The sequence below is a fragment of the Mustela erminea genome, chromosome 13 (genome assembly GCF_009829155.1).
Source record: "Mustela erminea isolate mMusErm1 chromosome 13, mMusErm1.Pri, whole genome shotgun sequence".
Taxonomy (NCBI): Eukaryota; Metazoa; Chordata; class Mammalia; order Carnivora; family Mustelidae; genus Mustela; species Mustela erminea.
This window is the reverse complement of record NC_045626.1, coordinates 2,364,384-2,389,616: the sequence shown is the minus strand read 5'-3', so window position 1 is coordinate 2,389,616 and position 25,233 is coordinate 2,364,384. Positions and strand designations below refer to the sequence as shown.

The 25,233-nt window shown below is 50.4% G+C and overlaps 1 protein-coding gene across 4 annotated transcripts in view; it reads left to right on the top strand.

The window, feature by feature from the left end:
- Positions 1-25,233, top strand: part of ZNF236 (zinc finger protein 236) — a 102,514-nt gene that overhangs the window by 45,837 nt on the left and 31,444 nt on the right. For all 4 annotated transcript variants that reach the window (XM_032310281.1, XM_032310282.1, XM_032310280.1 and 1 more), the window contains exons 12-20: positions 10,489-10,630; positions 11,203-11,463; positions 14,085-14,332; positions 15,321-15,422; positions 15,883-16,034; positions 17,350-17,453; positions 20,566-20,717; positions 22,262-22,474; positions 24,754-25,036. In XM_032310281.1, the coding sequence (XP_032166172.1) occupies positions 10,489-10,630; positions 11,203-11,463; positions 14,085-14,332; positions 15,321-15,422; positions 15,883-16,034; positions 17,350-17,453; positions 20,566-20,717; positions 22,262-22,474; positions 24,754-25,036 (1,657 nt within the window). The remainder of the gene's footprint in view (positions 1-10,488; positions 10,631-11,202; positions 11,464-14,084; positions 14,333-15,320; positions 15,423-15,882; positions 16,035-17,349; positions 17,454-20,565; positions 20,718-22,261; positions 22,475-24,753; positions 25,037-25,233) is intronic.

The following is a 25,233-nucleotide window of genomic DNA, read 5'->3' as shown; positions in this document are numbered from 1 at the left end:
AGCTTTTACTTTATAATACATACTCTTTTAAATATATGTGAAATAGAAAGTTGATCAAATCCTAGGATAGAAAAAAATTAAAATTTTCAAAAGTAGATGTTGTACAGGATACAATTTTTGATTATCAGGGAAAGCATACTGGGACATACTAGATGTAGTAGCTGTAGTTCAGTTAGCTAACACACTGGACGATTTAGATGATGTGGACCTTTTCTAGAATAATGTACTTAAAATTGATTGTAGAAGAAGTGGAAAACTCCAAAACAGACAACAAGTTGAAGGTCATCCTCCCCAAAGTATTGTTCTCTGATGCTTTTATGTCTGAGGTCCTCTCAGCTTCTGAGGAACTGTGATTCTTAGCATGTTAGTTATTGAAACCCTAGAAGCTGATTAAAGCTCCCATGGGAAGTTAGAATACTTTGATGTCCTTGTCCACTTTTGGTAGTTCACAAAGCAAAGCAACAGACACATTTTAATCTTTACTATAATCTGTAGGTTCTCACTGGTTTGTGCTATACCTGAAATGTGGAAACATCTCTGAAAGTCAGAACAAATTCAATGTTTATTTAGCAGCCCTAGAATTAGCCTTCATGTTTGAGAGTTACCTTTAAGTTACCAGTTTTTTTCAGGTTGCCATTAATCAAATCAAACACCTGTGGGTTTCTTGACTTGAAGTCTGTAAACTCTTGTTGAGTTAAACTGCAGTCCTAATACCTCAGATGTTTTCCATGGGTAAAATGGGGTACATTTCACTTGTTGGACTCACAGATGCTTGTTAATCAAAACTTGGACCTAATTAGTGGAAGCAGAATTCTCTTTTGGTTTAGGCTGAATGAGGTACATGAGGGAAATGATTCCTGGGGTGGCTTCACATTGTGAAGTGTGAAATATTGCAAGCATTTATTTTCATGCTTAACTTCATTATTATTTGTATTTGTGTCTGTCTCTTCTTTCAGACTCTGAGCTCCTTGGGGCTCTCTAGAAAGGTCATGACTTGAATAACCTTTGGGGGGCAGATTTTGATAAAAATGTGACTAGAGAGTTTTAGCATAGATAGTTAACAATTATTTGACTTCACTGGGAGATGAGCTGTTCTAGTTCAGCCTAGTTACTTAAAACACAGCATGTCATTTAGAATAAGACTGTCACTTAGGAAAGTATTAGAATGCATTAAAACAATAGTACCAAGTCATTTAGTCTGCATATTAAGGGAACACTCTTGGTGGTGTAGTACCATATGGTCATAAAAACTTCCAGAGCTGTGTAGGACATAAAAATAGTCAATCTAAAACCTCTCTGTGCTCCTCATTTGTACAGATGTAAAAACGAATTATAATATTGGTTTTAGGTTATATAACTAGTTTGTACTCAAGTTAGAACAACAATCTGGATCTTCTGACCTCTAGACCAGAGTTGTGTTCAGTAAAATTCACTTCCTCTGCACACCCATTACCACTGCACACACAGGCACAGAAGTGTGGAAGAGCACACCATGACTTTCAAGTAGTCACTGTGTCTTGGTACCAAGCACCAGTAACTATTTTTCTCAAGCACTAGTAATTTTTACTGAACATGAATAATGTGAAATTTATTATATGTTATGAATTGTATTTCACTAGACATGCTGTCTCATACTCTAAATATTTTTTCTTCTAACTCAAGAGCTAAATTTTAAATACAGTTGTGTGCAGACTGGGGAGGTATTGGAGTCAAGGTGATCATAATATTCAGAGGGAGTTCATTATTACCATCATAAAAAGCTGAGAGAGTTCATTACCACCAGATCTTTTTACAAGAAACACTAAATGGATTTCTTCAAGTGGAAGTAAAAGAATAATAATTAACACCATAAAGACATAGAAAGTAGCATAAATCTCATCAGTAATGGCAAATATGCAATCATAGTTAGATTCTGCAATATGGTTATAGTGGTGCACTTTACTTACAACTCTCATTTAAAAGTTTAAAAAAAGAGAAGATAGTAAAAATAACCATACAGTAATCTGTTATTACATAATGCAAAAAACATATAAATTATAACAGCAATAACCTAAAAAGTGAGGGGGAGGAGAAGTAAAAATGTAAAATTTATGAATTCTATTGAAGTTATTATCCATTTAAAATAGGTTGTTATAAGTTTAAGGTAATCTGTCTAAGCCTCGTGGTAACCATAAAGGGAAATCCTATAATAATTACACAAAAGAGCATGATAAAGAAATTTAAACATACTGATTCCAAAAGGCATCAAAGCACAAAAAGGACAACAGAATAAGAAACAAGGAGCATTGGATTCAGAAAACAATTCACAAAATGACATTAGTAAGGTCTTACCTGTCAATAATTACTTTAAATGTAAATGGACTAAATCCTCAAATTAAAGGACACAGAGTGGCTGAGAGGATAGCAAAACAAGACCTAGTGATGCTGCCTCCAAGAGGCTCATTTTAGCTTTGAAAAGATGCACATAGTCTGAGAGTGAAGGGATAGAAAAAGGCATTTCAAGCAGATGGTAACAAAAAAAGGGGGAAGTGAGTTATACTTGCATCAGACAAAATAGACTTTATTTACTTATTTATTGTTTATTATTATTATTTTTTAGACAGAATAGACTTTAAAATAGAAATTGTGGAAAAAGAAAAAAGACAAAGGAGGTCATGATATAATGATAATGGGGTCAGTACATCAGGAAGATAGAGCAGTTGTAAGTATCCGTGCATCCATCATGGGAGTACCTAAATATGTAAAGCAGAAACGAAGAGCCAGGAGAAATAAAGAGTAACACAGTAGTCATTGAGGACTCGGATACTCCACTGTCAACAATGAACAGACCATTTAGGTGGAGAATCAATAAGAAACTGCAGATTTGAACAACACTGTAAACCAAACGGACCCAGCAGGCATATACAGAACATTCTAACTAAAAACGGCAGAATACACATTCTTCTCAAGCATACATCTGACATTTTCTTGATTAGACCATATGTTAGCCCACAAAACAAAGTCTTAGCGAATTCATAATAATCAAAAGTCTCCCAACATAGAAAAGCCCAGGACCAGATGGGTTCACTAGTGAATTTTACCAAACATTAATGAAGAATTAACATCAACTTTCTCAAATGCTTCCAAGAAAATTCAAGGAGGAAGGAACATTCCCAAACTCATTTTACAAGGCCAGCATTATCATCATACCAAAACCAGAAAAGGACACTACTGGAAAAGAAAACCAGGTCAATATCCCTGATGAGCATAAATGTAAAAATTCTCTATAAAAAACTGCTAAACCAAATTCAGCAGCACATTAAAAGGACCATTCGCCATGGTTAGTTGCGATTTATCACAGGGATGCAAGGATGGTTCAACACGCGCAAATCAGTCAATGTGGAATGTGACATTAACAGAATAATGGAAAAAATCATATGATTCCAATAGATGCAGAGAAAACATCTGACAAAAATCTACATCTATTCATGATAGAAAATGTTAACAAATTAGGCAAAGAAGGAACATATCTCAACATAAAAAAGGCCGTGTATGACAGGACTACTGCTGACAATATACTTGATGGTGAAAGGGTAACGTCTTTTCCTCTAAGATCAAAACAAGGCAAGTGTGCCCATTCTCACCACTCCTATTCAACATAGTGCTGGAGTCTTTTTTTTTTTTTTAAAGATTTTATTTATTTATTTGACAGAGATCACAAGCAGGCAGAGAGGCAGGCACAGAGAGAGGGGTGGGGGAAGCAGGCTCCCTGCTGAGCAGAGAGCCCGATGCGGGACTCGATCCCAGGACCCTGAGATCATGACCTGAGCCAAAGGCAGAGGCTTTTACCCACTGAGCCACCCAGGCGCCCCAGTGCTGGAAGTCTTAATTAGAGCAATAGTATCAAAACAGTAAAATACTTAGGAATAAGTTACCAAGGAGATAAAAAATCTGTACCTGAAAACTAAAAGACACTGATGAAAGAAGTTGAAGAAGACACAAATAAGTGGAAAAGTAGCCCATGTTCATGGACTGGAAGAATTAACAGTGTCACGATGTCAGTACTGTCAAAGCCATCTGTGGGTTCAGTGCAATCCTGTCAAGATTCCATTGTGTTTTTTTTTACAGAAGTAGAACAATCACTCCTAAAATTAATATGGAACCATAAAGAACCTGAATAGCCATGGAAATTACGAGAAAGAAGAACAAAGCAGGAGACGTTAGGTTTCTTGATTTCAAGCTATACTGTAAAGCTGTCCTCATTGCTAGTCTGCGTTACTGGCACAAAAACAAACTGGAATACATTTGAAAGCCCAGGCATAAACCCAAGCATATATGGTCAACTAGTATTTGACAAGGGAGCCAAGAACACGCAATGGAGAAAAGATAGTCTCTTCAGCCTTAGTGCTGATTATTCACACACAGAAGAATGAAACGACACCCTTGCCTTACATGACTTACAAAGAGTAACTCAAAATGGATTAAAGACTTAATTGTAAGACTTGAAACCATAAAAGATGTAGAAGAAAACATAGGAACAAAGCTCCTTGACCTGGGTCTTGTTAATGATGTTTTTGATAGGACACCTAAAGCACACTCAACAAAATAAAAAACAAGTGGGACTACGTCAGACTACAAAGTCGGCACACAGCAACACAAACCATCAGTAACGTGGGAAGACAGCCTGTGGAATGGAAATCATTTGCAATCAAGGTACCTGACAAAGTGTTAATATCCAAAATACATGAATGACTCATGCAACTCAATGGCAAAAAAGAAAAAAAAACAATAAATACATTAATTAAAAAAAACTGAAAAGTGGATTAACTACCTGATAGACTTTTCTCCAGAGAATATTGTCAAAAGGCTGACAGGTACATGAAAAGATGCTTAACACCTCTGGTCTGTAGGGAATGCAAATTACAACCATAGTGAGGTGTCACCTCACAGCTTTTCTCATCAAAAAGATGAGAGATGACAAATGTTGAGCTACATGTGGAGAGAAAGCAGACCTTGTGCACTGTTGGTGGGATTGTTAATAGGTGTAGCTGCAATGGAAAACTTGTAGAGGATGCTCAGAGAATTAAAACTTGAACTACCGTGTGATCCACTGTGGAACTGTATCCGAAGGACATGAAAACGCTAGCTCCGAAAGAGAGCCACATGGCTGTGTTCATAGCAGAATTATTTATAGTCGCCAAGAGACAAAAACAACCTAAGTGTCTATCGGTGGTTGAATAGGTCAAGAAATTTTGGAATATTATTTGCCCATTAAAAAAAGCCAAAACGAAATCCCGCTATTTGTAGCAACGTGGATGGACCTTGATGGTGTTACTGCTGAGTGCAGCAGGTCAGGCAGAAAGGCAGATGCTGTATGATCCCTTCCATGCGGAATCTCAAAAGAAGAAACCAAAAAAATTCCTAGAACAAGAGGTCCACTTTGTGTTTGCCAGAAGGGGGGAGGAGGGGTATTGGAGGAAGGGGTCGGCTGGGCTGGGGTGCGCCGTGCTGAGCTGTGGGACGCACAGGAGGCTTGAGAAGGGACTGAGTCCTGAGGCTTCCCGTCACAAGCGGAATGTGTTCTTTCGTTCTTTTCTTTCTTTTCCTTTAATTGTTTCCTTATGGGAGGACAGATACTAGCGCAGTGTCCTGTGGGAACCGTGTCGGCAGACGCAAGCCGGAGCTCGCTGCTCCCTGCCTTCGGCGTGTGCAGTGACGGCGCCGCCGGTTCCTCGGGAGAACTGGGGGGACCAGACCCGAGGGAAGGAGATTCTGATACGGAGTTGCTCCTCAGTTTCCCAGTCACAGACTGATACGCACCTATTCTTAGAAGTCGCTGTTTGCCCCTATAGATGACTGTGTGCGTGTGTGCGTGTGCGTGTGCGTGTGCGCGTGTGTGTGTGTGTGCGTGTGTGTGTGTGTGTGTGTGTGTAGTGTCCCTGTTTTTTCATTTTGGGAAGCACAGATATTTGAAATACCTTTTCTCTGAAAGTGAGCCAGAAACCAAGAAAGTGTTATTTTACACCTCAGGGCTGTCACGATTGATCTGAGTTTATATTCATGTTTTAATTATATTGATATTAGAGCATTTATCTTACTTTTTAAAAGCACATTTGTCTAACCTCATTATTTATTTTACATGTTATATGTGATATATAATGTGTTGTTTGTCATCATTTTCTTATTTTTTTGTATTTGCATTTTCTTACTTTTGACAATATATAAAAGCTCTTCTAAGATTTAAATACATTTTCCCCAAATGATGTAACAAGATAAAGCTTTTTCCTCTGTCATAGGAGGAATTTAGAAAGGTTCTTTTTTATGATTGTATGTATGTCTGTGTGTACACATGTATTCAGAGAGCGAGCGAGGGGAGGCCAAGAAGGGAAGAGAGAGGTTCTCAAGCAGATTGCACACTGAGCGCAGAGCTTGACACAGGGCTTGATCCGACCCCGAGGTCATGGACCTGAGCCAAAACCAGGAGTCAGAGTTGACCAACGGAGCCACCCAGGTGTCCTGGAATTTTAGGGAGTTTTAAGGACATTTCCAGTTTGTTTTTGAAACACAAGATTAATCAACTGGAATTTATTCGTGCCTTTCTTTGACATTAGTATTTCTTTATATATATCGACTGATGGTCTAGTAGGAACGACATGTTACTACTAAGACTGTAGCACATTTACGTGTGTTTTTTCACCCTTTGTCTTGTTTTTTCTTCAAAGTTTGAGACCTGGTAATTAGCCCAACTATGTAACAGAACTTTATATTTGTAAAATCACTGGAACTGACAAAGCATCTGAAAAATGAGGTCTGTCATTTCACTGCCCTGCTAGCTCCAAGTAGCGGACCCCCGCCCCGCTTGTGAAGGGCTCAGGACCATTTAGGGCCCTGTTTCTAAGTACATCTGCCTGGACAGCACCCTAGAGCTACTAGCCCTGGCTCGGGGATCACCAAGGTAAGCAGCCGTGTAGACCCCCTGTGCACCGCAGCACAGTAGGGGAGCACAGCTCCGCAAAGTGAGCTGGACACACCGGTCCAGGGGAGCTCCTTGCGGAGGTCGGAAGGTTGATGAGCATGGGGTCCCGTGTACTGACCGGGGAGGGCCGTAGACGTGATTCTGTACGCAGTCTGGCCAGAACAGTGTGTGTGCCCGATCGCACCTGTGTTTGTGCAGAACCAGCTCTTTTGTTAGCGTGCACACAACTGGTAGTGGCAGTCGTCTCCGAGAGCAGCTTCCCTGGTGTTTCTTCTCACGCTTCCTAAGTATTTGAGATGGCCCCGGAGCACTCACGGGCTGCGTGAGAGTGGGACTCAGGGACCCGGCTGCTGCTGCAGGCAGGATTGGGAAGGAAGTGACGGCAGATGGGGAGACCCAAGCCGGGCTCGGGCGCCGGGCTCGGGCGCCGGGCTCGGGCGCAGGGCTCGGGCTGCTCAGCCCCCAGCAGAACAGTCACCGGAAGTGAGTTCCAGCTTCCAGGGACGCAGTGTTGACCTAGACTCCCTGGTATGGAAAAGAAACGAAGAACTAGACATTCTGTGAAGCGATTTATGTTGGAGAACCTGGGTTCCAGAAGGCACAGGAGAAAGAGTTGTGTGCTTGGGGGCTTGCTGCAGAAGTAGGTGGCTGGAGGGGACCCTGTGTAGAGCAGACGTGTCCCGCAGAGTGGGCCTCCGAGGGGCCGGGAGCTGTGAGGGCCGGGGCGGACAGCCCGCGTGAGGGCCCGCCGTCCGATTCTGGCGTCCGGCTGCTTGGCAAAGGCCGACGTTGTGGGCCGGCAGCGCGGGGCTGTCTGTCCAGTGGAGCGGAATCGGGGCCAGGCCTGACCACTCCTGTGAAACCGCAGGCTTGCCGGCAAGTCAGCTTTGTTTCCGCCGTGCAGGGCTCCAGGAGGACATTCCCCTGAAGTCCAGACTCCATGAATTGATTTCAGGTCTCACTCGTTGGTAACTTGGGAGCAGCTTCTCCGGGCCCCTCCTCGTGAGGCCTGGTGTATTTTGGTGGGCAAATGGCAAAAGCACTAGTTTGTTTTCCTATTTGTGAAGTGTCTCTTTCCCCAATAAAATAGATACAAGACAACCACTGGAGGACCTCGACTTTTTCGAAATTACTTTGAATTTCATTTATTTTACCTATTTCTAGAAATTTAATGGCATTTGTAGAACTAGTTGCTTAAAATTATTTCACTTTATTTTTCTTTCTCATTGCTTTTTAATGTATGTATTATCTAATAAAGTACAGAAAATTAGTTTCTTAAATTTATATATTTGTACAGTTCATTTTACTTATGGACTGAGTTTTAAAATTTTTTATTGGTGTTTTTCATGGGAACCACTCATTTCAGGGGTGCCTGGGTGGCTTGGTTGGTTGAGCATCCGACTCTTGGTTCGGCTCAGGTCTTGAGGTCAGGGTCCTGGGATCGAGCCCCGCAATGGACTCCACACTCTGTGGAGTCTGTTTGGAAAAAAAAAAAAAAAAAAAAATCTTTAAAAAGGAAAACAAAGCCATTCTCTTGAGTTCAACAAGGAGCAAAAAAATGGATTATCAGCTACTGCTGGTTTGGAGTTTATAATTGTAATTAAGTGGTACTTCTGTGCTAGTAGTTACTGAGCCTGTTTGCGTAAGATCCCAAATCACTGGGCCTGTGAGTTGTTGTTGAGCTTCTCCCAAGAGACCGCCTGTGTAAGCGTCGAGTGTCGCGGCTTCCCCAGCGCACCCAGACCGGACGCGTCCCTCTTGTCAGTTGCCCTTTGGGAGAATGTTCACGTGAGCTTCCCGTTCTCTTCGCCGAATTTCCTGGGTCGTTTTACCTGTCCTCCTCGACAGCCATCATGGGCTCAAGGCTGTGTCCCTGGGACAGGTCCTGTGCTCGCACCACGGCCAGGGGAGTGGGGACAGGGGTTGGGAGAAGGAGCTGTGACAAGTGCTGGGTCTGCTCAGAAAACAGCGAGAGCGCAGGGTCGAGAGGGACACGTGAAGAGTTCGTGGGTGGACGTGGAGGGCGAGCCGGCGCTGGAATGCCGAGCTGAGCAGTCGTGGGCATGACGTACTTGGTAGGAAGCCGTTGAAGGCATGTGAGCCCGTTGCTTCCTTCAGTGACAGGAGAAGGTTGAGCAGAACAGAGATTTGGAGGCTCGCCCTGGGGGTTTGTCCCCATAGGTTCAGTATGTGGTCCTGGGACGGGCGTGCGGGAGCCGACGGGCCAGGAAGCAGCTGGGAGCACGGGACAGCGTTGGAGCTGCTGGAGAACGAGTGGTACTCTCGCTCGGAGACTAGCTTGGAGACTACTCCGAATGGCCCTGATTCGGCTCCACGGGTCCCGGAGACAGTCTCCGGGAAAGGTCATGGCAGCTTAAGGGCTTGTGCTGTGGGGGTTGAACACCAATCACAAGGGAGGGTTCTGAGTTCCCTTTGAAAACTGGATGGGCTTCGGACGCAAGCATTAGGACAGAAGTCTGATTGAGGAGTGATGGGGCTTAGCTGAGCCGCTGAGTTCTCTCCGGCTTTGGTATTTTTTTCTGCATGGTTTGAGATTTGGGGCAGCAGAATAGAAATGGGGAAACAGGTTTACGAGGCATTGAAGAAGCAGGATCCCCAGGACTGGCCAGTGACTTAACCAGACAGGGAAGGGAGTTCTCAGAAATTCTGAAATACCTGACCCATATGACCAGGGGGAGGGGTGCTTCTCACGTACAAGGAGTTGGGTGGGGGGAGTAACCTAAAAGGTGTCTGCCGAGAAGCCTCGCACGGGAGTTATTGGCACAGTGAAGGGAGCAGGGAGGTTGGGGGCCGGGCCCAGGTCCTGGCGGGCAGCTCTGCCGTCCCGGGGGAAGGAGCAGCCCAGGAGAAGCTGACCGTGAAAGTCCTCCTCCTCATGTTCCAGGGGATGCGCGGTGATTCCAATGGCTCAGGTGTGTGTTTGTCCAGAATTGTGTATTTAACTTGGGCTTGATGAAGACGTGTTATTACGTAGTCAACCCGAAGGGTTCTTCCTTTACTGAAAGTATGTCAAGCCTGAAATACTGAAGTTAGCAGTTTTGCTATCCATGAATAACCCTTCAATAACATTTCTATGAAAATGCTGACTTGTTTTTAGAACAAAAGATCATGTTAGAGTCATGTGTTTTGAGTTTACTGCAGTAGTTAGGGTGCAGTCTCCACGCTGAACAACAGGGCTTGAATGTCCCGATTAACCTACATTTGGGACATAGTTTCTTTAGGTTCCATGCCAACAGACATAGGAGTCCATTAAAAATTGGTTCTAGAGCCAAAGGAAATAACTGTGATGCACAGATCGTCCTTATGTTGGAAAATACCTGTCTTCCATTAACTTTGTGTTTCCCAGTGGGCTTTTTTCTAACACAGTTAAGATAGCTTTTAGTGGCAATGCTGGACTCTATACTTGAACTCCTCAAAATTTTCGTCTTCTGGGGAAAGCAGATGCTTTTTGACGTTTACCTTTTTTAGTGGCATTAACAGTGAATTATTCCTGATTTTCTTTTGGTTTGTAGGTCTTATCCAGCCCATTCCAAGAAACCAGTTTTTTCAAAGTTATTTTAATAATAATTTTGTAAACGAAGCAGATAGACCGTACAAGTGTTTTTACTGTCATCGTGCATATAAAAAATCTTGCCACCTTAAACAACACATCAGGTAAGGTAACAGACTTGGAAATGGAATTGTAGAGGAAATGCAGTCATGTCGGGAGCCGGTGATGTGGAGCGGTAGTGAGGAGGGTAGTGTCAGCTTTGGGTATTTAAAATGTCGCACTTGACCCCAAAATATTTATCGGTGATGGACATCTTCATTTTTAGTGCCTCAACTAAAGTATGTGGCCCCGAAATGGTCTCTGAGTTTTATTGGCACTCCAGCATTTGCAACATCTAGGACATGGCAGACAGTACCTGGTCTGTCGTGTTACAGTTACATACTTGAGCAGATTTTCACACGTGGTGATCCGTGTTGAGACTAATGACTGGTGCTAGCGACAGTGAAGCGAGGAGGGACGGACGAGGGACGGGGAAATGTCATGCCGATGTGCAGCGCTTAGGGCCCTCCGCTCTGTGCCTCCTGTGTGGCCTCGGGCAAGTCACCCAAGCTCTCTGGATTTCGGGTGTCTCAGTGCTTAGCTTTAAAAAGTGGTGCTCAAGGGAAAGAATGTGCGGGTGCTCTTTAGAGTATAAAGTTGTGAGAAGCTTATTCATGAAAATTTTTATTCTTTTTAGATCACATACAGGTGAAAAGCCTTTTAAATGTTCTCAGTGTGGAAGAGGCTTTGTTTCTGCAGGAGTGCTCAAAGCACACGTCCGAACGCACACTGGACTAAAATCTTTCAAGTGTCTGATATGTAACGGAGCTTTCACTACTGGTGGGAGCTTACGGCGACATATGGGTATCCATAATGACCTTCGTCCCTATATGTGTCCCTATTGCCAGAAAACATTTAAGACCTCACTAAATTGCAAAAAGCACATGAAAACCCATCGGTAGGTATAATTCTGATGGTCACTTTTTAGTAATCTCTAACTCCCAGATAGTGGTGGAGGGTGTTCTTAAGAAATAATTGTCTTTGATTCCTGTAGTATTATGTGGAGCTCAGGTGTATGGGCTGAAGAAACTTTTATCGTTGTCTGAGGCTCTGTGAAGAGCCACAACTGAAACGTTAATGCTTTTATTTTTAATGGGTTATTGAGATAGTCTGTGTTGGGCCAAATGCTGTGGTAAGCTCTCTTAGAACAGGCAGTAGTACCTGCCGCGCTCCCTAGACTGGGCTGATGCTGTCATCCGGTCGTGAGGACGGCAGAGGGGAGCCGTAGTCAGCTAGCCCTGTGACTGCTGGGCATGTTGTCCATGGATCTGCACGGTCACAGTTCTGCTGACTTAAAAGGAACAAATGTTTTCATTACCACGTAAATCCATCATTTGTGCTTGGTTAAAGGGCTGTCCCGTCTCCACATGGAGGTGAGCCAAGAGGCCCTTGCAGGAACGCCTTTCCGGCTGTGTCTGGAGCTCCCTCCCGGGTGTTTCTGGGGCTCCACGGTGGTCTGTGTGGTAGTGGAAGCCTGGATAAGGCCACCACATCCTGGGAGACTTTGAAAGGAAGAGTCACTAGGTCCACCGTCAAAGAATATTAACCTTCAGCTCCAAAACACTGACTTTCAGGCACTCCTGTAACCCAGGTATCTCTGCCTGGTGTTACGGACAAAACCAAACCCCAGATTGGTAGAAGAAGCATTCGGCAGGTGTTTGGTGTTACCCCTCTGGGTGCCCAAGCACATGGATGCCTAAGCATTTAGGACAGAGACTTGTCTTCTTTGATGTTAGCACAGCCGATTTCGTAGCTGAGGAGTTGAGCTGCTGTAGTATGATGTGCTGGTGTCGGCGTGGGGGCCGCTCGCCAGTTCTCCGTCCAGCTTGTGCTTTCCTGCATCTTACGGAGGAAATGATGAGCTTCACATGCGTTTGAGCTGGGGAGCTCGTGGTGCCTAGATGTTCAGGGCCCTGTGCTCACTGCTCGCTGTACTAGGTGCCCGAGAGCCGCACGTGCTGGGAGGGGTAGAGCTTGGACAGGACCTGGTCCAATGGCACACGAAGAAGACCTTTTCTCTGTCCGAAATTCAGTCCTTCTTAAGTCCGTGCACCCGCCGAGGTGGTGTCGGAGTGCCCCCACTTGACAGCCAGGAGAAGAACTTCCGGCAAGTGCGCCGGCTGGTTTTGGCTGGGCCGCCTGTTAGACGGAGTGTTCCACTGGCCGCTGCTCGTCACGGCGTATGCTGAGGGACACATGGCACAGTTACTCTAGGAGACGAGTGTGTGACTTGAGGTGACAGCGTAAATACTGTGGGTCTGGCGTGTTGCAGAGCTGGTGGTCTCCTACAGAGCAGATGGACTGTGGTCCCATCTGCAGGAAGGGGGGAGCACCCCTGTTCCGTCCCTTCTTTGGAAGGGCTAGGAATCCCTAAAATACCATACCTACTTACATTGCAAATAAGCACAAAACGTAAAAGTATACAAAGTGGTGAAAGTATAGAAAGTAGTAGCTGTGCAGAGACGTTACCATGCAAGGCACCCTTGCTGCCCTGTGGGGGGCCGTGCGGAAGCCCAGGGTGAAGGGCCTCGCACTGCTGACTCCAGGGGACACCGTGTATGTTTTCATAGCTGGTATTTCTACTACATTTGTCCCCCTTCCTCAGTAAAAGTAGCTGAGAGGTGACTGTTTCTGATACTAGAAAATGAAGACGAAAGCTTTTGTTTGGAATTAAGAATGGCGTTCTAGGTGGGCAGATTTGTAAGGTCTGGAGTCGGGCGAGTGGTGGAGTGTGTTTGCGTCTGACCCTGGTGCCATAGAGCGGGGTCCGACCGGTCATGCCCCTCCCGAGCAGCATGTTCGTCAGGTAATTGTGGGAGCTGCTTTGTTTAGGTTCTTTGACTCATTCACTGAATTCACTGTTTATTTTTCTCTTTGAAATATGAATTGTTAACCTGATGGAAACGTCCCGGTGCACTTGCTGTATGCAGAGGACATACTGATGCGGACATGGTTTCGCAGAAAGTAGGAACAGCCACGTACATGCCTCCTGGTCTGTGTTCTGTCACCCAGGAGATCGTGGCTCAGATGAGGGGTCTGTGGCCCCAGACCGTGAGGGACAGCAGGTCGCAGGACTCTGTCCCGGTCTGCGCTCCACCTTTGTTCATGATACTGAAATCGGTCCATGGAGGACCTGTCTTACTTTGCTCAGTTCTTTTTCACTTTAACTCATTGCAGGATGAGTTTTAATTCTAATTCGGACCTGGGACTGTTTTACTTTGAGACATACGGTGTCTTTTTAATTTTCTTTTTACATCTTAAGTCTTCTGGCGTGTGTTGTCCTCCACCCTCTGCTGCTTTCGTGCCCCTACCGTCCGTGAAAGCACTCAGAGTCGAGGGAACTTGATTTTTCTTCGGAATTGTTAATAGCGTTTCATTTCCACTGGTTTGCCACTGTGGCTCCAAAATGAAATGCTTTTCTGGAATGTTGTGTAATGATGGGCGGCTGGCCCAGCAGTTCTTCGTGGACGTGGGTTTTGACAGCATCTAACCGTGCGGATTGTCGTTGATGTTTTGAAGATACGAGCTCGCCCAGCAGCTCCAGCAGCACCAGCAAGCCGCCTCGCTGGACGACGGCGCCGGGGACCAGCCGAGCGTGCACGTGTCGACGCACATGCAGGTGGGGATGGAGAGCGAGCAGCTGCGGGAGGCGGCCGGCCCCGCCCACCCCGAGGCCATGCTGGACCTGGAGCCGCAGCCGGTGGTGCGCACGGAGGACGCGGGCCTGGGTCAGCCGCTGACGCACCAGCCCCTGGAAGCTGATGAAGGCAAATATCTCTCCAGCCCTAGCTCTAGAACAGTCCTCACGGCCGTGCAGCCGATCATGCGCAGGCCGGTCAGTCTGGGTGTCTCTCGTCTCTGACTGTCTGAGTCCCTGTTGCTTGTGTGTCCACCTGAGAGGGAGTTTGCTGGCATGGGGAGTTACAGACCCAGGACCTCCTGCACGTCCTGTGTCGAGAATAGCTTCCGTCCCAGCCAGCCTCCGTCCGTCTGTAACCGCGCCGTGCGGGGCTGCGCGCCAATGTGCCCGGCCCGCAGCCCTCCAGCCGCTGCTGTCCTCGTCGGCGGAATCTGGCTGCAGAGGTGCCCGTCCCACTGTACACAGTGAGCGTGGGGACGCAGCCGAGGCGCCTCCACGCAGGCCGCCTGTCGCCCTGGGCAGGCCTGCTCAGACCGTGGGCCGGCCCGCTCAGTCTGCTGGTACGGAAGGCCCACGTGTGCGTAGGCCTGAGTGAGGTCAGGTGCTTTCTGTCCGCTGCGCTGCCTGGAGCGGTGCTCACCCCAGATCCTGCTGCGTGGTCCTTGGGTGTCCGCGGACTCAGGGCATCTCCCTGGAGAGCATGACTGAGTTTGAGGCAAAACCGTGAAGTGGGGTGTTCTGGAAGTGCAAACATCATGCCTCCCCTCTACCCCGTGTGTGAACTGTGTGTGCATACAGTAGGTGCACTGTACATGCTACTTACCTATGTATAAAGTTACATATTTATACAAACATGCAAATACATTGTGTAGATGTAAATGCGTAAGTGCTTATATGTTTATGAACATATAACTTATAGAATATAGAGTTAATAATTTATAAATATACACACACGCATATATATAGGACTACATATCTATGTCTGCCCTACTCTGCACCGAGTGAGGAGGCTCAGTCTCAGAAACGCGCGAGGGCCCCCATGCCGGCAGGCTGAGTGGGTGGCCGGAAGTTCTTGGACGTGTGCGAACCCCCGTCCGTCCCCGTTTCTGTCTCAGACAGGTTTGTGGCTCCGCCGCCCGCCCTCCCGGCACACATGGACCAGTTTGAAGAGCCAGCCCCTCCGCAGCAGTCCTTTGAGCCGGCCGGCCTGTCGCAGGGTCAGTGGTGGGTCCCACACGGGCGTCTCGGGGCCGTTCCCGAGTCGGGGGCCTTCTACGGCAGGCCCCTCTGCAGTGTTTGCTCTCCAGCCCCATAACCTTCCGCATGGGCTGCGTGTGTGTGTGTGCGCGTGGGCTGTGTGGGGTCCGCCCAGGGTGTCTGGAAAGCCCCACTGTTGACGATTCTACACGTAGTTTGTGGCCAAGAAACGGTGACCGGGTGGAGGTCGGGACGTTGGGGTTGCCATGTGGACGGCTCGTCTGTGAGCCTGTGGCCAGCCGGGGTGAGTGCTGGGCATGGGTTCCTGCCTGTGAGCAGATGTGCTTGGAGCCTCTGCTGGCGAGGGCTAACCCCCCGCAGAAAGTAGCAGTCTTTATTTGTAAAAGCAGCTTTTTTGGCGTTTTTTGGCTTGACTATAGTATTTCTTGCCGAGCCTGTGTTTTTTCTGATTTGTTCCAGGCTTTACCGTGACGGACACGTACGGCCAGCAGCCCCCATTTGCCCCCGTCCAGCAGCTCCAGGACTCCAGCACGCTGGAATCGCAGGCTCTCTCCACCAGCTTCCACCAGCAGAACCTACTGCAGGTCCCCAGCTCGGACGCGATGAATGTCGTGAGTGTCCACGGAAGGAGTGTGTGGCAGTGGTGGGCTCGTTCTGTTCTCGCCTGCTCTGTCCTACGCAGGCCTGGCACACCTCGGAGGGCAGGCTCACTTCTCGTGGCCACATGACGGCGTCCGCTGGGAGGCTGAGATGCTCACGTACACGTCTTTTCCCGTCAGGCATTACATTTTACTTAAAGATTTCAGTCCTATGAGGAGGGATTTTACCTTCGGGTTAAAAGTCAGGAAAGTCAGGAAAGGGCTGTGTAATCACGTGTGGAGGGTATCATGTGGCTTTAGTGACACGACCTGAGTGTCTGTACTGGTGGAATCTGAAGTGTGGAGCCTCACACCTTAGAACGGAAATAGGAGGGATGCTGGCATACGAAAAGGAATATTCGAACGCGTCATTCAACATTCCTACTAGTCTAGTTGGAGACATTTAAGGTTTGGTTTTGGTTTTGATTTTCCCATTTTGGGAGAGTTTTCATGAGTAGGGAAATGGTGGGTGCATCGGTTGTTTTCTTTCTTTACGAGCCGCCGTTGGGAAAGAGCAGGGCCAGTGCTGGAGCTTCTCCGAGGGATAGGCCCGACCCTCCGTGAACTTTCCAGAGCACTTTTCTTAGCGTAGAAACCACACAGTTCCGGTGCTGAAGGCGGGTGCAGTCTCAGCAGTGGGCAGCGTGCCGTTTCGTGGTGGCTGCCCTGCACCCCAGAGCCCCCTGAGGCCGGCTGCCCGCCCAGTGCTCGGAGTGGAGCGGGGTCCTCTGCTTCGCTCACGGATGTCAGGGGAGCAGACGTCACACATGGGTGGGCTCTCCACCACTCAGTCCTGGGCATGTTGTGCGCACCCTGAAGGTCAGCTTCCCTCTGCCCACTGAACATCCGTGTCCTCTCCTGCTGTGGTCGCCGGCTCGCTCACCTGCATCGGGAAGGTGTGGTACTGGCAGGCCCTTGCTCCCAGCGGAGACAACATGCTTTTTCTCCCCGTGGTTGTGTGACAAGCGACGCAGTAGGACTGTGTTCACTCTCAGTAAGAGGAGAGCAACTGAGGGGTCACTTACTCAGATCTATAAAAAATACGGAGAGTTCCAGTTCGTGCTTGGCTAAAGTTTGCATTCAAGTAAATTAACAGAAAGTAAACAAGTATTTAATGACATTGCTATGAGTGACTTTTAGTGTCAGTCTAGTCAGATGCTTACAGGGAGCTGCTTGGAGTTTCTCCTTTGAACCTGCACTTGTAAATGGCTTATTCTTAGCTGTTTGTTGTTCTGCCTCTATCTGTAGACATTTAGGTCGTCTGCTTTCTACTTCTGCTAAATTTTAGACCACGCGATTGATCCAGGAGCCGTCCCAGGAGGAGCTGGAGCTGCGGACTCAGCGTCCCCGATTCCTGGAGGACGGGGAGGACCAGAGCCGGCGCTCCTACAGGTAGCCGTTCCCACGGACAGCTTGACGCCGCGGGGCGCCGCTAGCCTGGCTGTGCCCGGTGCGTGCGCTCCCTTCCGGGCCTGTGGGATCGGCCTCTCCCAGAAACTGTGAACGGGGCCCCCGTTACCCCCATTTCATTGTGAGGAAAGGATCAGAGACAAAAGAGCTTCCCTTGCTAAGATTTCTGCGGCCCGTGAGGGACGGGACGAGGCTGGGAGGCTGCGGCCGTGCATTCCACAGCGAATAAGATCCCCTTAGTCTTACAAAACTGAACAGCGCTGTATGCGTCCTGTGAGAAACAAGATGAGTACTTTCTTGCAGTAGTCCTGGCTTCGTAATAGTTTAATAATTTTATTATTTGCTTAAAATAGTTTTGAAAATCTAGTAATTTTTTCCAAAGCCATTTAACAAAAAGTACTTTACAGTTACCCCTAAAAAATGGTGAGCTCTCCTACATCAAATAAGCATTCCTAACTGACGCTTTTAAAACTGGCTAACTTCGCTCACGCCATTAAGTGTCTGATGTCCAAAAGGCGGGCTGACTGCGCAGGACTTGGGCCTTGTGTGAGACTCCAGCACGTTGAACTGCTGTTCTGGTACCGCAGCTTTTCTGCCTTTGGAAGTGTATTTTCCTGAGATCGTCATGAACTTGCAAGTACAAAACTGTGTCAGCGCAGGGGATTCTAATTTGGGGGGAATCCGTGGAGTCTGAGGGAGATACGCACAGATGGGCTCCGGGGTTTCCGAGACTGCCCTCACGTTTTATTCCCACGGTCGTCCTCCCAGTGAGCACGTACTTGCTAGTGCTCAGTTGGGACGCAGTTTTGGTATTTTCAAGTGGGATGGATCTAACGTTTTCTCATGATTCCTTTGTGACACCCTGTCTGGGTGTCGGTGGACTTTCAGGCTTGCCTCCTTCATGCGTTTATTTAGTAATTGTTAAGAACCCGCGATATGCCAACCACTAGGGCTCTGTTAGTGAGCGAAGCAGAGGGAAACCCTCGGTCCTCGGGAGTCTGCATTCTAGTGGGAAGACATGAGCGAAACGAGTAAGTGAGGTGCACGGCAGACGGGGGCCTGCTGGGGGCCGTGGGGCCAGAGAGAGCAGGAGACGTGCCTGGCGCTGTGTGGCAGCTGACCGAGGCAGGCGCTGCCGTCCTGGGGAGTAGCCAGAGGTCAGGACCCTCCGTCTGGGCCTTTCTAACAGGTGTCACTGTGAGAGGAGGTGACTTGAGCAGCTGGAGGAAGAATTTGCTGCCCTAGAAAAGGGGAGACTCTTGGGGGAGCAGGCTCTGGCGCTAAGGCCGACCAGACTTGGTTTTGTATCGTCAGGGTTGATATTGCAGAGACGGTGTCATCTTGGCTCCTCTGCCAGGCTAGGATTAAGGGGAAAGGTCCAGCTGGAATTGTGCGCTCGGGAGCTATCCGTGGACAGGCTTCCGCTTAAGGCCGTGGGGATGCGTGTTCATCAGAAAGTGAGGGCGCTCCGAGGTCACACCGGGGCCGCTTAGTGGCAGGTGAGGTGGGGGTGGACCAGCCTCGAGGGGGGGTTGCGTGTGTGTTGTTTGAGGAGACGGTGTGTCACTTTCGTAGGATTGTCAAAGAGATCAGGGGTTCTCCCCAAGACATTAAGAAACTGGAGCCGCAGCCTATAATTTCATTCTGCTTCTACCATTTGCCTCACCATGTCACACAAGTAGAGAATAGCGAAGCTCCCTGAGCTTCCTGGGCACTGGGCACGGATGGGCTCTGTTGTGGACCCTGCCCTTGGTGGCCCCTCGTCTCCCTGGGCGTCTCCGCCCTGCGACGGAGCAGCTGACGGCCATGCGTCCTCCCGACGCGGCGCCTCCCGGGGAGAGCGTGTCCTCCGTGTTGCATTCTGTGACCTGGATTGTCCTTGGACACTTTGGGACAAGAGCTGTGTGGTCGGCAGAGCGGACGGGGGGCGACCATGAGGAGAGAGAGGGGAAGCAGCATTTCAGAGGCAGAGAAGGGCCCCATCTCCGTGGGCAGAGCCTGGTCCTGCAGTGGGAGCCTGGCTGGGGCCAGGTGGGGACGGTCTTGCTTCGGACTATCCTCCGAGGGTGGCCGTCTCCACGGGACTGCCGTCCGAGTCCTGGCGCTGCTGGTTGGTTTGAGCTCAGAGACAGCCTCAGAGGGTCTTTCTCAGCAAACATTACACAGTTGAGTTTGACGTGCTCCGTTCTGCAGACAGGGGATTTTCTGCTGCTGCTGTGTGGACCAGAACAGGTCCCAGCTCCGTCCGCGGCATTCTCTCTCTCAGCTCAGGCCGTGAGTACTGTCGGCTGCTCTTCTGGTTCCGGGGGTGCCCTCACGAGACCAAGCGTGTGTCACGGAGTGAGATTTTGAAATGTATTTCCCATTTGTCAGTTTCCGGTTCGGCGTGGACGTTAGTGGGCGCGGGCTGCCCTGTGCAGATAGCGGGCCCCAGAGACGGCAGTTTGGGACGCGACTAACCTCCTCCTACAGCTTCAAACTGGGAAATGGAACAGATTTCTGAATCTTGTTTTTAGTTTTTAATAATATGTGAATAAGAAATTTGAAGTACTTTATAATTATTTCATCCTTGGAGTAATGTTAAAATATATCTTTAACTTAGGGTAAGAGGACACTGTACATTTACATGCTCCTCAACACTAGCTAGGAACTCTGCTCTGTCAAGTGTTTGATAAACCTAAAGAGCAGATGAATTGGCATTTCCACGTGTCTGGACTCAGGAGTGATTCTGACCCCGAGGCAGTGGGAGGTTTCACAGTGTGTCGAACGACTTAAAGAAGAAAGTGTGTACTAAAGCTTTTTCCTGTTAGTTTCTGATTAGTCAGATAGTAATGCCTCCTGGTATTGCTGTAGGATTTACTGATAATGCAATAATAGAGTAGGGTTTAGGCTTCAGGTGCCCGGAGCAGAACTTGATCTAACAAATCATTATTGCTGTCATGTCATTTCTTAAATGCTGGAGAGCACGCCTTGCCTCTGCGACGCTCACACCCGGTGGTCCGGTGATCCTGGCGGAACCGTTCCTGCCACGTCTCGATGTCCCGCCTGTGCCCGTGCTGCGGACTGACGCGTGTGCTCTCCATGCTGTTTCTAGGTGTGAGTACTGCAGCAAAGGCTTCAAGAAGTCGAGCCACCTGAAGCAGCACGTGCGGTCCCACACTGGGGAGAAGCCCTACAAGTGCAAGCTCTGTGGGCGCGGCTTCGTCTCCTCCGGGGTCCTCAAGTCGCACGAGAAGACACACACAGGTCACTGTCTGCCTCGCACCGGGGCGTTTGCACTTTGCTGTGTGGCGGTGGTGGGCTGCGGCTGTCACCCCCGCCTCATTCTAGCCCGTGCCGGTCCCAGCCAGAAGCAGGTCTGGATCGGGGAGCGCTCACTCCCCACGTCCCCTCCAGGTCCTGCCCTGGGCAGCCGGGGGGGCTGCTGCCATCTCCGGAAGCGCATGTTTCCGACATTCCGTCCACGTGCAAGCGTGCGGATCCGGCTTCCTTGACGGAGCACGTGTCCAGGGCTCCTCGCACTGGGGGCAGCACGCCGCCCCTTGGTGGAGCAGGGCGGTGTTCCGTGGTGTGGATGGACCCCGGACCCCTTCCCTAACTCCTCGTCCGCTGTGGGGCATTGGAGTGGGTCCCATCTCTGGGCGCACGGGGGTCCTCCTGCTGTGAACACGTGTGTGCAGCTTGCCGGACGTATTCCCATTTCTTTCTTTGCTACCGGCGTGGCTTGGTCCCGGGATGGCTGTTCAAACCTTTGAGTTGATCAGACTCTTTTCCTAAGTGGCTGCCATGTTGTACGTGTCCACCAGCGGAGGGCGGGGCGCCCACGTCACACTCTGGTCAGCTCTTGGCTTTGTTGGCCCCGTCTACCGCGACCGTCCCTGGGAGAGAGGGCCGGTGTCCGCTCCTGAGGTTCACGGGCCTTTCTCTAGTGGCCGAGGACACGAGGCCTCCTTCATGTGCGTGTGGAGAGCAGCTCCTCTAATCCCGTGTCATTTCTAAATAAGATCGTTTGAGATCTTATCGTTGAGTTTTTAAACAGTTTTTAATATATTCTTTATCAGAGATATGATTTGCAGTTAAATAATGTTTTTAATATGTTACATTTATCTGTTTAATAAATTCAGAGTGTTTATTCCACGTATTAATGTATGTAAGATCCGTGTCTGCGTAAGGCTGTATTTGAAAATCAAAACATACCACAGAACAAGGACAGGCTCTGTAGGGTTGGTCACAGCTGGTGGTCACAGGCCCTGGGAGGCAGGTCCAGCGAGGGCCGGTTGGAAGGCCCTGCTAGGAAGTCCCTGCTCCCCATAGCAGAGAGGAGCCTGTGCGACTTGGACAGGGAGCCGTGGCCGGTCAGCGAGGTGCTTAGACAGTCAGAGTGTCCTCTGTGTCTTTAGTCCAGAGCAGAGATGGCCTTCCCGGAGGGCTGGATTGGGAAGTGCAGCTGCACACCGCTTTTGGGGGGCGGTTCCCCTGTCAGCGGCCATGGGAATGGTGAGTGGATTTGAGAAAAGTTTCTAGGGCGTAATGCACGACTTGTCACCCGCTGGACTGTCAAAGATGGGCAGAGAGGGGCAGAGAGAACTTGGGGTCTGTTTAGAGCAGCGGCTTTAATGCCACGAGCACGTTAGTCATAAGACACGTTGCGTCCACTTCCCAGAATAAGCCCCGGGCTGACAAGTGGTCTTTGGTTTTGTGGCTCCTCGGACGTATCCTCGTTTGCTTCCGATGACCTACAATGCCCCGGCAACGAGATGAGGTTACTGACCGTGTTTCCGTCGTCACAGGGGTCAAGGCGTTCAGCTGCGGCGCGTGCAACGCGTCATTCACCACCAACGGCAGCCTCACCCGGCACATGGCCACGCACATGAGCATGAAGCCCTACAAATGCCCGTTCTGCGAGCAGGCCTTCCGCACCGCGGCGCACTGGAAGAAGCACATGAAGAGGCACCAGGCCGTGCCGTCCGCGGTGGCGGCCGCAGGGGAGGCGGACGGAGCAGGTATGGTTTGACGCTCCGACACGTTGTGGCAGGTCGTGGGGAAAACTAGCTGCTTTCCCGACCGTGACCGCAGGCCGTGCTCTTGGGGAAGGGTCCAGCGGGGACGGAGCAGGGACCCCGTCTCGCCAGTCGCCACCCCCGGCCGCCGCAGCCGTGCAGATGCGCCTGGAGGTCGACACAGTAATTTGTTGACAGGCAGGGATGCGGGCTTCCCGGCTGCCTGTGCTGGTGGCGGTCCCCTCTGTTTTCCCTCCGCTGGCGTCTGTCGTGGGCGTGGGCTCCAGGGCCCCCGGGGGAGCCCATTGTGCTCTGTTACGTCCTTCCCACTGGGTGGACGTGGGCCTTCTATCTGGCCTGTCCCAGAACCGGCGAGGCCAGCCGTTAGGGAAGGCTGGGCCCCTGCACCGGCGGTGGGGTGCGTGGCAGTATCTCGGCCGGCTGGGTCAGACGTGCGGGGAGCGCCCCCTCCCCCTGGGAAGGGCAGTCCTCCCTTAGACAGAGGCGACCTTCCTCGAGCACATCCCACAGGGGAGATGCCAGGATTAGGAACGTGCCGTTGTCTGTGTGGACCGCGCGACATTTGAGTCCTGGCCCCACTGGTGGCCCGTCTCGCCGGGGTTCTGTCCCCAGCGTGAGGCCTGACTGTGTGCACGCAGTTGGTGCGTGATGTGCGTGGACTGAGTGGGAGGCAAGGGTGTGAGCGTCGGGCTGGCGCCCTCGCAGCCGTCGGAAGGCTGGCGGCTTGCTGGCTTCTGTCCCGGGCTGCTCACCCCCGTGTGCTCTGTGCTCGCCCCGGCCTCAAGGTCACGGCTGTCTCCTGGGGTGCTTGGCGATGTGATAGCCCTGTAGCTCGTTCTTACATTGTGGGGAAAATGTCTTTAAAACGTGCCTGACCTGCCTGCAGATGGGGACAGCTCGGGCTTCCCTGCAGAGCGGCGGCTCTCGTGCACTCCCCGTAGGTGTTTCTGTCCTCTCGGGCTGTGTCAGGACGGAGCGCCGCCTCCTCAGCCTCGTCTTCCTCGTGAAGCCTTTATTTCCCCTTTTGTCCCGTGGGGAGTGAAGTGCCGGGAGGAGACGGTAGCTGCCCTCGCAGCGCTCAGAATGTGAGACGCAGCGGCCGTCCCGGAGCCCCGTGGTGCCGCGCGACTTCATGAGATGCCGCAGACTCCGGCACCAGGGCCGCGTCCGTCCCGTCGGCCGAGGGCCCCTCACGTCGCGGCTCTGCCTGCGGGTCGGCTGGGGGCTCTCGCGGCCTTGCGCTGGGCTGCGCAGGTGGGAGCCCCCGTAGTCTGTTGTGGTGTTTTCCCCTCTGGGGTCACCGAGGAAGAGCCGCCGCAGCCCTGGTGTCGTAGGGTTGACCTCCGTCTCGTGTGTGAGGGCGGTGAGCCCGTGTGGCCTGACGCCGTGGGGTTCTGTCCCTGCGTATTGTCCTCCGTTTTACTGCCCTTTGCCCTCCCATGGCCCCACTGCATGGATTGGGTTCTCGGACTTTCTCCCCACATTTCGTTATCTGTGTCAGTGGGGCCACGTGCCCCAGGGCCGCCAGTCTTCGCAGATGTTATTCTGTCCTCCGCGGTCCACTCCCCCTCCCCGCCGGCCCCTCTCTCTCCCTAACCTCCTCGCCTTCTCCCTTGATCCGAACAGAAACATCCCGGCAGCTCTCGTCCCTAGTGTGGGGCCGGCCACTGTCCGTTGGCTGCTCAGTGCTTCTGTTGAGGTTTTCTCTTCTGTTTTCTTGCCGTCTGTGCCGCTCTGCCGTCCCGCGCCCCGCCGGCTTCTTTTCCTTCGGTTGGATTTAATAGCACCTTCTCCTTGTTCCTAATCGGTGTGAAGTCATCCTGACGTCCCGCTGAGAGGATACCTAAATGTCTGTATTTTAAGGGTTTTCTTGACCACTCATTAGGCTTTTTGTGAATTTTCTGCTTCCATCTTCTGTCTCAGGCTGTTGGTTTCCTTTATGTGATCGTTCAGTTTTTGCCCGTAGTGGTCAGCGAGTGTCTGTGTTTATTTGCTGGGGACCGGTGATCTCGGGGCTCTCTGCTGGGCTGCTCCTCCACCTGGCGCTGTCGTGACAGGGGACCAAGGTGTACCGCTCCCTTCTGGGGACCCAGCTTGGTGTCCCCGTGGACTAGTGGTGGGAAGGAGACTCTTCCATCCCGAGTAGAGTGTCACTGAGGAACCCACTTTAAACCCTACAGACCTGTTTGGTTGCATTTTACTTGTTTTGTGAAAACTTCATTTTTCATTAGGATCAGATCCTTGTCCTGTATTTGGTGTAGATGTGTGTCTGGAGGAGGAAGAGGAGAACTCTGACAGAAGTGCCTCTCGCAAGCCTCGTCCCGAGGTCATCACGTTCACGGAGGAGGAGACGGCGCAGTTGGCGAAGATCCGGCCGCAGGAAAGCGCCACCGTCTCGGAGCAGGTCCTGGTGCAGTCGGCGGCCGAGAAGGACCGCATCAGTGAGATGAAGGACCGGCAGGCCGAGCTGGAGGCCGAGCCCAAGTTCGCCAACTGCTGCTCCTACTGCCCCAAGAGCTTCAAGAAGCCCAGCGACCTGGTGAGGTGAGGCGGCCGCGCCGTTCTCGCCGTCCGACGGCGTCCGTGGGCGCCTCCGTCACCTCCGTGAGGCTGGGGAGGTCCGTGTCCGAAGCGGGTGCCTCCTGGAGGCCGGCGTTGATCTGGGGGCTTCTGTTCAGGCTCCTCGGGCATGTGGGGGAGAACGCGGTGCTCTGTGCGTGGCTCGTGGGCGCGTCGCAGCG